Genomic DNA, 13,678 nt, shown 5'->3' on the forward strand with positions numbered 1-13,678 from the left:
GAATGAGAGTTCAGACTGCAACACTGCAAAATTCTTGCGTTAAATTTGATATTGTAAATGAGTCTTTCTCATTTTAAGTCTGTTAATGCTAAAGATCTCCCCTATACTGTTTTGCTAGCAATGCAAGAAATGAGACTGTTGTCCTACATATAACACTCTGTCACTATTAAAACAAGAATTCATGAATAAAATATCATGCTTCTGCAAGCATATCATGAAGCAATCAGGACAAATCAATTAAAGGTCAAAAATCTAATATAAAGAAACAACGGATGATTCAGGCTGGTGAGCAGAGCTATGACAGGAATTCATTCTCTTGTGCAGGCTGTACATTTTAGATTTACATTCATTTTACTAAAAGTAGTGCCAAAGCTAATGTAGCGAACTCAGTCTGTCAAGGACTAGATCACTGCGACTAATGACAGGCTGCTAGAATGCTAGAATGTGGTGTCCATGGCAATAGAAACAACAATGAACAACAGCTTCTGCACTTGCCTTATTCTCATTTGCTGTTGAATATGGGTAACACTAATACCTTGGAATAATCTGAAAATGTTCTTTTAATCACACTGCCCTGTATCAGATATCAGTGCTTCACCCGAAAAGAGGAGGAAAATAGTTCAGCTTTAGAATATCCACTTAAACTATATAAAATCAACTTTCTCACCTCTCATTAGATTCCTGTCTCTGTTTTGTTTCTTCTACTGTAAATGTTACGTCACAAAATGTTCTTGAGAAGTAAGGCCTCACTGAAGTCATCTTGTATGACATGACAACAGAGCTCGAAAATCAGATGTCCATTTTTATGGGCATGACCAGACCTTGGTTGTCTCACAAGAACCACACAAATGCCTTTCTGCTGTGAAACATGTGGCCCCCATAGATTTATGAGTTAAAAATGACAGGTTGTGGGAAAATGATAGTGTATGCTTATCATAAGGAACTAGAAGTCTCATCTCTAGAAGTCAGTACAGAATAGGCCTATAAGTCTGATCAGATCAGTAAATCTTGTATTAGAACATCAAATTCACACAAATTATTCATTCATATTCATTAAAAAATCTATTTTACATTTATATTTTATAATATTTTGTTGACGTTGTATTATATATATATAATTTAATATTATGATATCAAGTATTATAATAATAATTATCATTATATCAATATATATATATATATATATATATATATATATATATATATATTTTTTAGTTTTTTTTTTATCATTCATTCACATCCAATTTTACAGTAACATTGGCAGATACTGTATTACATATATTTCAGGTCACCTCAAAAATAAAAGTCATCAGTAAAACAACAAGTAACAAAATTAACCGAAGTCTAGAATGAGGAGTCTCTATCTTAACTTTTACAACAAATCCAATGGTAACATTATGCTATATGAAGCAGGCTTGCAGTCAGTTTTGTTCTGGAGGTCTCTGTAAAAGCACTGGGTGACCTCAGCTGTCAGTAGGGCACGAGCCCGTGAACGGCCCACCTCACACACCCTAAATATCTAAATGCATGTGTCATTTGATCAGAAAGTAGAAAGTATGGCAGATGCTCCTGCAGGGAGACTTGTGTCATGTTGTTTTACATTTGCAGGGTCTGTCTTGCACACAAACGTGTATATTCTTGAATCTTAATTTTGGTTTTACTTTATCTCTTTTGGTGAATTGGCAAATTTTTGATTAGTTTTAATTAGACAAAAACTCATCAACTACATTCAATTAAAATATGCATGTTAATGCTTGAAATGCATGGGCCATTAAGGATACACAGTGGGTATAGAAAAGAATAACCCCCTTCAAAATAATCACATTTTGTTGTTTTGCAGCCTGAAATGAAGATGGAGACCGTTTCTGTTGTATCCAGCTGTATTTACTCAGTGCAGCTTATAACATCCAAGTGAAAGAGACAACACCAGCGTGTCAAGTAAAGAAAAAAACAGAATCACTGGGTTGGAAAAAGGATTATGTTAGTATTTTGTTGAACCACCATTTGTTTTAATTACAGCCTTTAGTCTGTTGGTATATGTCTCTACTAACTTTGTAATATTTGCTCACTCTTCTTTACAGAACTGCTCAAATTTGATGGTTAGTGTTTGTGGACTGCAGTCTTTAAGTCATTCCACAGATTTTCAATGGGGTTTTAGTCTGATCTCTGACGAGGCCATGCAAGGACATTCTCTCTTTTCTCCTTCAAACTCTGTGTGTTGAGTTTTGTCATGTGCTTTTGGTCATTGTCATGTTGGAAGGTAAACCTTCTTCTCATTGACAACTTTCTGGCCGAGGGCAGCAGATTGGTATTTTGCCCCCTCCATTTTTCCTTATATCCAGTCCCTGCAGCAAAGAAACACCTAATAACCATGCTTTACTGGAGGAATGCTGTTTTTTGAATGCTAAGCTTGGATTTTCACTAGACATATTGTTTTGTGTTGAGGCCAAATAGTTCAATTTTAATCTCATCTGCTTCAGAATCTTCAAGGTCTGGGTTACGGAATACCTTCCACTTCTTAATAATAGACTCCACTGTGCTGCAGTGATAATGCCTTTGAATTTTTATTTTTTTTTGTATCCATATTCCAACTCAGTGGTTCGGTTTTTTTTTTTTTTTTTTTTTTTTTTATTATTGTTGTTGTTTTTCTGACATGTTGGTGTTATATCTTTCACTTGGATGTTATAAATTGCACTGAGTAAAAACAGCTGGGTAAAACAAAATTGTGTCCGTCTTCAGTTCAGGCTCCAACGCAACAGATTGCGATTATTTCAAAGGGGGTGTTCTTTTCTATACCCACTGTAAATAATAGGAGCTGGTGAAGTTCATGAAAGATCTCAGCATTCTTCATTCTCTTCATTAGATGCAGCAAAAGGAATGTCCCGTCTTGCTGCGGGTCTCATTTTCTACAGCTAGTGTGAATAAACAGAAGTATGCATGTACTGTAGGAATGTCTGACACCTGACTGCAGCTTGTGAGTCGCCCCACATCAACATGATTTATGTTTTTCTGCTCAGAAAGCAACTTTGAAGTGTATAGCCTAACGGTGTTTTGCGTGAAGAGACACTGTTGTACACCCTAAAGCCCGGTAAAGTGTTTTCAAATTAAACTAAATTAGATTTTAAAAACAGCTTGCTAGTGAAACCATCCTACCATCCTAGCCTATTCTGCCATAAAAATGTGAAATGCAATAACTACACCAAAACATAAAAAAATAAACAAAATTATTAGGCCTATTGTTTGATTTGATATCAATGTTTAGACTCTTTTTTTCATTATTCTGAGTTTTCTGAGCCAAAACTAGACAGATCACAGATCTAGATTTTAGTCAAAACTCAATTTTGACAAAATGTAGTTCCTATGTTTTATTATTATTATTATTATTAAAATGTATGTATTTACTAAATAACTTTTGTGTTAGACAGTTACGAGGTAAATTAATTGAAGATAATTTTTAAGCATTTTATTATTGTGTGTTAAGAAAATGTCTCCAAGAAAATTATATTTCAAGTTTGTTAACCTCCTCAGATAACAAACACAGAGGCATAAATTCACAAAACGGGTGTGGGCTGCCGTCATTCACTTCAAACATCCACTGATGAGACTATAGCATATTAAAAAAAAAAAAAAAAAAAAAAAAAGACTATAGCATATAGAGGCTGAACAACTGAACCGGCTCACTGGGATTTCATTGGCTCCAACACCTGTCAATCATTCCTACAGCACCTGCGCGCGCCTGAGCCATTAAATGAGCGCCGCTTGACGATTGCGCGTGAACTCAGAAAACCCTTCTGGATATCTGTTCGTCTTCATTGGCCTGGTAAGTGTGTTTCCTGCCGTTTCACTTTTCTTAGAGAGGATTTAAAGATAAAATAGTGTGAAGGTCAATTAACCCATCTCATAACCTACTGAACATTTGTCTAAAGTTTTGTATAGTTAATTTGCACATTAATCGATGTTCTCGACTCATCTTCAAATAACACTTTCACGGACCCTGTGGATTTCACCTATTATTTTAACAAGTCATTCAAAAGAGTTGGTCAAGTGTACAATTCCTGGATGTTCCAGTCAGGATATTGTTATGGGAACAGATGCCACATGAGATTTACATCTTAACTGACTGGTGATCAGATTAGAGGAGATTAGAGAGAAACTTCCTCTAGGATAAAACTGACAGGGAAACTGACCATGTGCAGCAGAGGCATGCAGAGAATACAGTATTTACACAAATATATAAATATATCAGTCATTCACATACGATCATTTCTGCCAATCAGCATATATGTTTGCTTTGGATCTGTGCTGTTTCTATAAACTGACAGAGCTAACTTTATCTGTTTGTTGGTAAGAATTCATCTTGTGCCTTTTTCACTGTAATTACACCGTAAAATGCAGTGCAATCTAATTGTGTCCTTATTTTATCCTTTCACTATTGTTTTGCAGATTTTTTATTTTATTTTTTATTTTATTTTTTTACTCTGGCTTTTATGTTTTTTCATTTCAGAACAATTTTTGTGTCAGGGAGAACAGAGAGCAGAGACCTAATGGTTTGGTGTGCCACCGACCGTGTTTGATTTATTAGGCAGTGTACCCCTGGGTGGCCTTCTTATTTTTAGATTTGCCTGAGTCTAGTGGAATTCTGGAGCACAAGGGGTTACCAAACTCATCCATAGATCTGTAGATGATGCTTTGATATTAATTGAAATAATCAATCAGATTAAAAAAATATATATTTTTTGCATAATGCTAAGCAAGTATAAATGTCAAATAAAGACTGTTCATTTGAACTTTCAATTCAAAGAAAGCTGAAAAAAAATAATCAAGGTTTCCACTAAATTATATAAGCAGCATAACCGTTTTCATGCATTTAACAATATCCTTGGCTTGACGGTATTTCTGATCAAGTAACTGCAGCCTTGGTGAGCATAAGAAATTTCTTATAAAAACATTTTTAAATAATCATACCGACTGTAAACATTTGAATGATAGTGTATATGTGTTAAGTTATATTTTTTGCATTAAAACTGATTGCATATTGATAATGTGTTTTCTCTTTTGATCTGTATATAGCACGTGTTTTTAATGTTAATTAAATGAACACTGTAATGCTAAACTGTGGCAGTGAACAGCCTTATATCTGCAGCAGATGAGCAGGGTTGTGTTGAGTCAGCAATAGATACTGTCTAAGAGTGAAACATGGACAGAGACAGGAAGTCTGGAGTCGGTCTCACATTTCCTGGGAAAAGAAAAAGCAGCCTGGGCACCACAGACACAGGGTCTGCTGTCACTATAACATGACAGTTAGTGTAAGTGTTCTAGACACGTACTTGTGTGGGTCAAAGCCCTTAAACTAAAGTCTATTTAGTCTAAAGTAGTATTTATGACTGAAAGTGTATCAGAAGTAGGCTACATGAGGTGAATTTAAACTTATTCTATATAGTAACTGATGGTGCATTGCATGTTTCCTGTACTTTTCCGCTGCTAAATCTACCATATTTTACCCTCGTAATATGTACTGCAAAATAAAACAAAGACAGCATGTCATTAAATTCTGTTGTCTTTGTGGTTGCATACGCAAATCAACACGCAGCTACTGTTGCTTTATGAGGTCAGAAAGACTCAATGGAGTCAGCTGGAAAAATAATTCTGTAGGAAACACTGGTCCTTTCATTGCTTTGCTTGTAATTTTACCATATTGTTTTATATTCCTGCATTACAACTGATGTGACAATCACAGGAGGTCAAATCTGGCCTATTGTAAGAGGTATTTAAATGGAAATCAGGTGAATGAAGCAAGAAGCTAGAGTACTTCAAGTCCTAGCCTAAAGACTTACTTGGATGTCTATGAAACCTGGCAGTGTCTAAGAGGGGTCACCCACTCAGAAACGGGGAACCAAACCCTGTCAGGCGGATTATTTATGTTGCATCGCAGAGACCGTTTTACCACTGCTGCTATTCATGGAACCACAGTGATCTTTAGAAAGCAGGAAGCAAGTGGTGATGAATGGACATTAACTCATGTAGCCAAATATCAGTGTCACTGTGTGGCGTTTGACCTATATATCGCCCAGCAACCATTTGAGACATTAGACAGATGTCAAAATACAACCGCAGTAGTATGTATGATGATTTTATAGTGTCACATAAAGGATAAATGTTTCTTTTTTATTCTCCAGAGGCAGGATGGAAGAAGCAGAACTCTTAAAAGAACGCCTTCAAGCTATTACGGTAGCCATATGGGATTGTCAACTTATTTCAAGGCTCTGGAATGCTTAATTCTGATTGGTTAAACACTACATTCTGTCCATAAATATTTTCTAGACTGTTCAATGAACTGTATAATTTTAGTATTAGTTATAAACTATAATATAAATATATATATATATATATATATATATATATATATATATATATATTTTTTTTTTTTTATTATTATTATTTTTTTTTAATAAAATGTATCTTGGTTTTAATTAGCTAATACTTATTGTATTCGTTTTGGTTTATTGCAATTAGTGTATTGCAACCAGTTACGTGCATAGCTATGCTAGTTCAGTGTCTCAGTTTAAAGATGTTAATTTGTCCACAGAATAAGAAAAAAATCCAAGAAGAAATTGCCCACAAACGGCTTGAAATTGACAGAGAGAAACTAAAGCTTCAACATGTCAAGGTACCTTCTTGATGTTAGAAATATAGTTTCCTGTTCATCAACAATTTTCTGAATTGTTATGGTATTGGATTTGAAGCATCTCTATATGTCTTTCATAGAAAAGGTCCATGAGAGATCTGTGGCTCATGGATGGGATGAACAGCAGTAATGCACAGGAAACACAAAAAGCTCTTGAAGATGCACAACAAACGAAACACCTCAAGAGCAGCATACATCGGTAAGATGAAAGAGTAAAGTCACATTTATTGTAAGGGTTCATTACTGTATCATTATTTACAGTGATTCTGAGTGAACATCAGTCGTATGAGATATTCTTTTTTTATATTGAGAGAAATATTTGTTTATATTGCATTCATAACCACTTAACATCTCATTGTTTCCTGGGTCCAGCATGTCTATGCAACAAACAATGCAATCAGAGTGACAGGTGCTTTGTCAGGGATGGCACTCTTGTGTGATTTGACCTGGTAATAGAGGTGTGTTTGTGTGTGTGTGTGTGTGTGTGTGTGTGTGTGTGCACGCCAGGAAAACTGTAAGAGGACTGCATATTTAAAAAGTTTTATTTAAACAGTTATTGTAACAAATTCTCTGTAGGATAGAGAAAGAGATTGAAGCATTGGAGAGAGAGGAAATGAACATCTCGACAAATGAAGGGCTGATTCTAAAGAGGCTAAAAGCCATTGAAAAGTCTCCAGAGGATATCATTAAGGTACACCGTTTTTGATGTGGTTAAGAAATGAAAATGATCAGAGACCGTGCTTTTTGCTTTACCTATATAGACTTTATATTAGGACATGACTCTGTTTGTGTCTCCACAGGCAGCGAATGCAGATTTCATATCAGGTAACTAAAACTCCATAGAAGTATGGACGATAAATCAAATTGCCATATATTTTTGTGTTACATTTTGCCATATTTATGATTATTTTCACTCTTTTTTTCAGAGCCGATCTATATTCATTCAACAATTCCAAATATGCTAAAGCCCAGCACACCACTATTAAAGCAGAGGAGAAAACTAAATCTGGAAACTGAAGCAAAAACTGACCAAACCAAACCTGGTAAACTGAAAGAAGACTTCAAAGTGTACAATATACAGTACTATATTCCCTTAATGTAGAACAGCAAAATAAATGTTTTAAATAGGGTTTTCCAGGCTAAAAAAAATCCATGCTAAACTCCAAGGGGTTCATTCGTTGCTTAAGTTAATTAAAAAAGTGAATTAAATTATAAAAACTGTAAAATTGCAATAATTTAAAACATTTAAATTAATCTTACCGTACCAAGATCAAACATTTTATTTGTTTTCCGTCTTGTCTTGTGACCATTGAACAAAAGCATTTAATCGTCAACATGCAAATGTGGTGTTAACTTAAAACATTATTTGAGCGTATTAGAAGTAAATATTTTAGATCAAAGGGGTTTGGATGAAAAAAACGTGGGAATCACTGTTTAAATATTGTGCAAAGATGAAGTGCGTCATTTCTGTGTCACCACCAATCAAAAATAAATAATAATAATTGTTCAAAAATTGTCAAAACAGGTTTGCTTTGCAGTCCCACTGCCATCAGTTGGTCAAACAGATAGTCCTTCCTCCAGACTTGCCCCATTGGTTGAGATAATGTTTTAATGTTGTGATGGCAATATAGCCACGCTATATGGACATGGACACACAAATGTCTTATTTACTTTTAATTTTGCATATTGAACTTGGATAAAAGAAAGAATGAAACCTTTTAAATAATTCAAATGTATTGCATACATTCCATTTGTCTCTTACAGCTTTGTTCGCCATGGAAATTAACGTTCAGAAGGACTTGCGCACAGGTGAAAGCCAAGTTCTCTCCACCTCCACCATTTCTCCCCAAGAGCTCCAGCAGAAAGGCATCAAGGTCTACGATGATGGCCGGAAGTCCGTCTACGCCCTGCGTACAGACGGCCACCAGCCAGGTGCGAATGGAGTGGATGAACTTAGTCCTGTGGAGGTCGAAGAGCTGCTGAGGCAGGCCTCTGAGAAAAAGAAGAGGTCCAATCAGGTTCAGATGGACCCTTCATATCCTTACAACCTCTCCCATGAATTACAATCCGCCACTGAAAACAGGGAGAACCATGAATCCAACGGATACCAAGATCCCTATAGCTTTGACTTATCGACATGGCCTGAGCTTGTGTACAATGATGGCGTGTGCTGTCCAGATGACGCGGGTCACAGACTTCCTCTCCTGCCAATGCCTAATTACAACGACAGACCAGACGAATACTATCACGACAGCCGTGAGCTACACAGAGGGGAAAGATATGCACATGGACCGTATTACAACCAAAGAGAGAACCACAGGGGAATGCAACGTTTGGATTATGACAGCAAAAAACAAAGCCTGTGTTCAACCTACTCGGAGGACTCCAATCTCAGCGTACTGAACGCCATGCCATCAGACGAGCCCGTCACCATGATCTTCATGGGCTACCAGAATGCTGAAGATGACAGCCAGAGCTATGAAGGCTCAGTTCGGGCAGAGTTGGTGATTATTGGAGATGGTGAAGATGAAGCGAGCAAGAGCTTCAACCGCCATGAGAACTGCAATGCCAACAACGCCTTTCCCTACTCTGCTGGACGAAAGGGCAAGAGAGACAGCACGGAAAACCCGTCAGCTACAGGTACCCCAAAGGTCAAAAAGGTCAAAAGGAGACACAAGCACTGCTGTGTGTTGATGTAGTTTCACTAACACTCTATCAGCTCTTCTATGATGCAGCTTCTCACCAGACTGGCTTCTCTCGCTCTGCATGCTGGACACTGTTGTCTTACGTTGTGGTTTTGAGTTTTTCAGTGTCTTAACAAACTGCTTTCTATCCTTCATGTTGGCATCTGCTTATGTTTTCTTTTTCTGATAGTATGTGTAGAAAGACTTTAGAGCTGGGGTCTTCGAAAGGTGGTACTGTAATCTAATCTCAATTACATTTTTGTGGAAATATTGAATAAAAAACAGTATCATATTAACTACAATATACTACTGTTCAAAAGTTTGGGGTCGTTTAGATTTTTATATATTTTTTAATCTCTTGCTCACCTAGGCTGCATTTATTTGATCAAAACCCCAGTAAGAACTGTAATATTTTAAAATATTATTACATTATAAAGATTTAAAATAACTATTTTCTGTTTTGATATATGTGACCCTGGACCACTAAAGCAGTCTTTAGTCACAGGGGTTTATTTGTAGCAATAGCCAAAAATTCATTGTATGAAAAAAATTGTAATTTTTTCTATTGTAAATAAAACGTAATTTTTTATTAGTAATATGCATTGCTAAGAACTTAATTTGGACGACTTTAAAGGTAATTTTCTCAATATTTAGATTTTTTGCACCCTCAGATTCCAGATTTTCAAACAGTTGTATCTTGGCCAAATATTGTCCTAACCTAACGAGCCATACATTAATGGAAAGTTTATTTATCCAGATTATGTATACATCTCAATTTAGAACATTTTTGACTGATTTTGTGGTCCGGAGTCATGTAACTTTTTTCTGTGATAGCAAAGCTCCATTAATCCAGTCATATGATCATTCAGAAATCAATCTAAAATGCCGATATGGTGCCAAAGAAACATTTCTTATCCGTTTTGAAGGTTCTTGTGCTGCCTATTATTTTGTGGAAATGGTGAGGCATATTTTTCAGAAATATTTGGTGAACGGAAAGATCAAAAGAACAGCATTTATTTAAAATAGTCAAAGATTGTCATTTCTGATCAAGTAAATGTGTGCTTGTTAAATAAAAATCAATTCTAATAATTTTATATGATTCCAGACTTTTGAGCAGTAGTGCATGTCATTGTGCCTCCCTCATTAAGATGTATGTTATTGTACATTTTAATTTCACTTGATACAAGTATGTGATCAGTACCGATTTTGAATGTAAGCATCATAGGTATGAAACTGCATTCTGTAGGGATTATATACATGTTATTAATGATCATGCTTAGAACGCATCTCTTTAATTTTACATAAAATATCTATAATCCACCAAAGGATCCTTGAAAAAGGTTGAAGACCCCTGATTTAGAGCTTTACGTCCCTCTAGTGGTGAAGGGGTGGAAATTCACATATTTTTCAAAACAATGCATGCAATTTGCAACCACTCTGATTTTTCACCTGCCAAACGTTCTATGCTAATACTTTTGACATTTTTGCATATTTTAACTGTGCTTTTGCCATTTGCAATAATTAGCATGACGGCATGCAATTTTCTGTGACGTACAGCCGTGCTTGCTATCATGGATTGTGCTTGTTTTGTCAAGCATCCTCTTTCTTTTGCTTTGACTTTGTGTATATGAATGTTTTTTGAAAAGCATGACAGATGAACCTTTGTCATAAAACTGACTGAATGAATGAAAATGTCTTCTTTTATAAAGGGATAGTTCACCCAAAAATATGTATTAAAAATATGTTTTTTTTTTTTTTTTTTGCCAAGGTAAGTGTGAATTTGTGGTCACTTAATTGTTGTTATATTATAAGAGCTGTATTAAGGTTTTTTGAAAAAGTTATTTTGTGTTCCACAGGAAACATAGTACAGCAGAGATTTTGAAAGTCATGAGTAAATGACAGAATAATCATTTTTCTGAGTGATCTATTCCTTTACTGCTGAAAAACAGACTTATTACAACGTCACCACCCACACAAATGTTGCATGAAAAGATAAGCGACACAGCCTTTGACACCACACTAACTTAAAGCCAGTATGGCAATATTTCGCTGCTATAGACTTGATATGAATGATGTCATTTAACAGTATGCTTTATCTAGAGAATGGGGGGACACTCCCACACATGACCCCCTCTATGTAATCTCTTCATTGTAGATTACACAATCAAGCCCTGTCAATCTTCAGAAGCACACACACACACACACACACTCCAGTGGTGGGCAGATAATTTGCAGTGCATGTCTTCCAACCTTAAGAGGCTTTTAAGAAGGCTGGGTCATGTGCTGAAACACTCTTATATAATCAATCTTGGGGATTATATAAATGTGGAGAGCTTTTTTTCTGAGGACAAAATGTCTTCATAGCTAGAGTTTATTAAAATGATCCTTTTACTTAAACCTAACAAAAGGATTAATGGATGAGGAAGTGCAGAGCTTCTGAGGGCTATCGGTGAAAAGCTACTGGTGCAGGATCTGGTGTGCATCAGCATGTCCAAGCTGTCCATAAACATCTGTTTGGTTGGGAGGATAGAATTGAGCAGCTAAATCGATGTCTTTTCTCTCATGCTCCCTGCAGCATTACAGATACAGATGGAGAAACTGGGCCAAACCGCATGACACACATTTGGTGGCACTCACACTCTGGGAACTTTGAGGCTCTTACACCAATTGTCCAAAGTGGCCAGCGGATCAAGGAACGTGAATCAACAGTCTTTTGAAACTGAAATGAGGATGCATGTGCTATTAACAGTTTTCAAGAAAATATTTCACCAAAAATACTTTGTTAATTTTGCAGTCAATTTAATTTATTCCCACCCATTTTAAATAAAAAATGTTGAATGACGAATAATACTTAACAGAAATACTACACACATATCTGCTGTAAGATATGTCATCATCTAATGTTTGAAAGAACAAGCCAATAAACTCAATAGCGATGTGTGATTTTGAAGAGATTGCGTTTGACGGCCACATACCTCATTCAAGAGAATGTACCATTATAAAATTGACTGTTATTCCTTGTGAGGCATAAATTACTGTAATTTATTTCATACTCTGCAATATAATGGTTACTTTTCCTAAATGACGTATTCGGCAGACAAATGAAATCAGGAGCTTTTGAATTGAGAGACAGCCGATATTATGAAAGCTATGAATGAGAGCTATAAGACTGATCCTCCAAAAGGGAAAATATTGCTGCGATATGTCAAAATACTGCATGAGGCATCTTTCAGATGTGTTCTCCTTGTAGAGGAAAACCCAGAATGACAATCGGACCGCACGGTGAGTCTGGATATGTGGCTGACAGCTGTTTGAGACATCTTTATTACCTGTGCTAATGAATGAATCTTTTGAGTCTTTTGTTTTTACAATTTTTTTTTTTTTTTTATCAGATGTCCATGTCAAGGTCATCTTTGTGAGTCCTTATTCGAAAAAATTATTATTATTAGATAGTGCTTTTATTAAAACGACTGACACATTAAATAGATATTCCACCCAGAATGAAACTGATCACTTTTTCATCCTCAATTTTTTATATCTTCTGTGAAAAACAAAAATGTGTTTTTTAGCTTATATATATATATATATATATATATATATATATATATATATATATATATATATATATATATATATATATATATATATATTAATTACATTTTCAACATTAAAGTTGACATTTCTGATATTTTTTTGTGAAAGTAGATTGGGACCAGGGATAGTTGTCGTTTATTCATTCTCATTATATGGAAAAGAGCAGCTTGTACAATCTGCTAAATATCTACTTTTGTGTTTCACAGAAGAAAAAAAAAGGGGGGGGGGTTGGTAACAACATAATGGTGATTAAATTGTGATGGAATCTTAACTTTTTGATGAATAAACACCCATAATGTTGTTTTTGGTGTCTCTAGCATTGCAAAACTGATTGTAGAGTGATGTGTAAAAAAAAAAAAATCAAATAAATGAGATTAAACCTGATCCTTTAATACACTGAGCTTCTGTATTTGATTCTGTGTACTGACGATTTACAGCAACCTGTCTGATAACAGACGTCTGGTGTGAGTTTTTTTTTTTTTTTTTTTTTTAGAGCAGTGAGGATTTTGTGCAAATATATTTTTAGGTATATTCTCCGTAGGTATATGTGTCTGTGTGTGTGAGATCTGGAGCTTGTCATGCCTGTCAGTGGACTGTGCTGCCATTGGTCGATTCCCACACATTCAATCACAGCTGTGGCTTGTGTCACACACATTCACACACACACACACACACACACACATACATGCACTCAGAGGAAGAAACGAGACCTTCA

General features: G+C 35.6%; 1 protein-coding gene across 2 annotated transcripts; it reads left to right on the forward strand.

Moving 5' to 3' along the window:
- Positions 1–3,758: 3,758 nt before the first annotated feature.
- Positions 3,759–12,933, forward strand: LOC113115835 (palmdelphin-like). Of its 2 annotated transcripts, XM_026283497.1 has the most exons (9): positions 3,759–3,820; positions 6,177–6,228; positions 6,587–6,667; positions 6,766–6,884; positions 7,262–7,376; positions 7,486–7,510; positions 7,612–7,728; positions 8,450–9,325; positions 11,945–12,933. In XM_026283497.1, the coding sequence occupies exons 2-9, from the start codon at positions 6,184–6,186 to the stop codon at positions 11,983–11,985; spliced, it is 1,419 nt and encodes a 472-aa protein (XP_026139282.1). In that variant the 5' UTR covers positions 3,759–3,820; positions 6,177–6,183; the 3' UTR covers positions 11,986–12,933. The 2 variants fall into 2 exon arrangements, with proteins under 2 accessions (XP_026139282.1, XP_026139271.1); XM_026283486.1 differs by lacking the exon at positions 11,945–12,933 and having other exon boundaries at positions 8,450–9,907.
- The last annotated feature ends 745 nt before the right edge of the window (positions 12,934–13,678 follow it).

The sequence above is a fragment of the Carassius auratus genome, chromosome 2 (genome assembly GCF_003368295.1).
Source record: "Carassius auratus strain Wakin chromosome 2, ASM336829v1, whole genome shotgun sequence".
Classification (NCBI taxonomy): domain Eukaryota; kingdom Metazoa; phylum Chordata; class Actinopteri; order Cypriniformes; family Cyprinidae; genus Carassius; species Carassius auratus.

Coding starts and splice junctions, on each gene's coding strand:
- LOC113115835 (XM_026283486.1), top strand. CDS start 6,184: ATGGAAGAAGCAGAACTCTTAAAAGAACGCCTTCAAGCTATTACG. Junction 6,885..7,261: donor CTCAAGAGCAGCATACATCG/GTAAGATGAAAG, acceptor AATTCTCTGTAG/GATAGAGAAAGAGATTGAAG. Junction 7,377..7,485: donor CTCCAGAGGATATCATTAAG/GTACACCGTTTT, acceptor GTGTCTCCACAG/GCAGCGAATGCAGATTTCAT.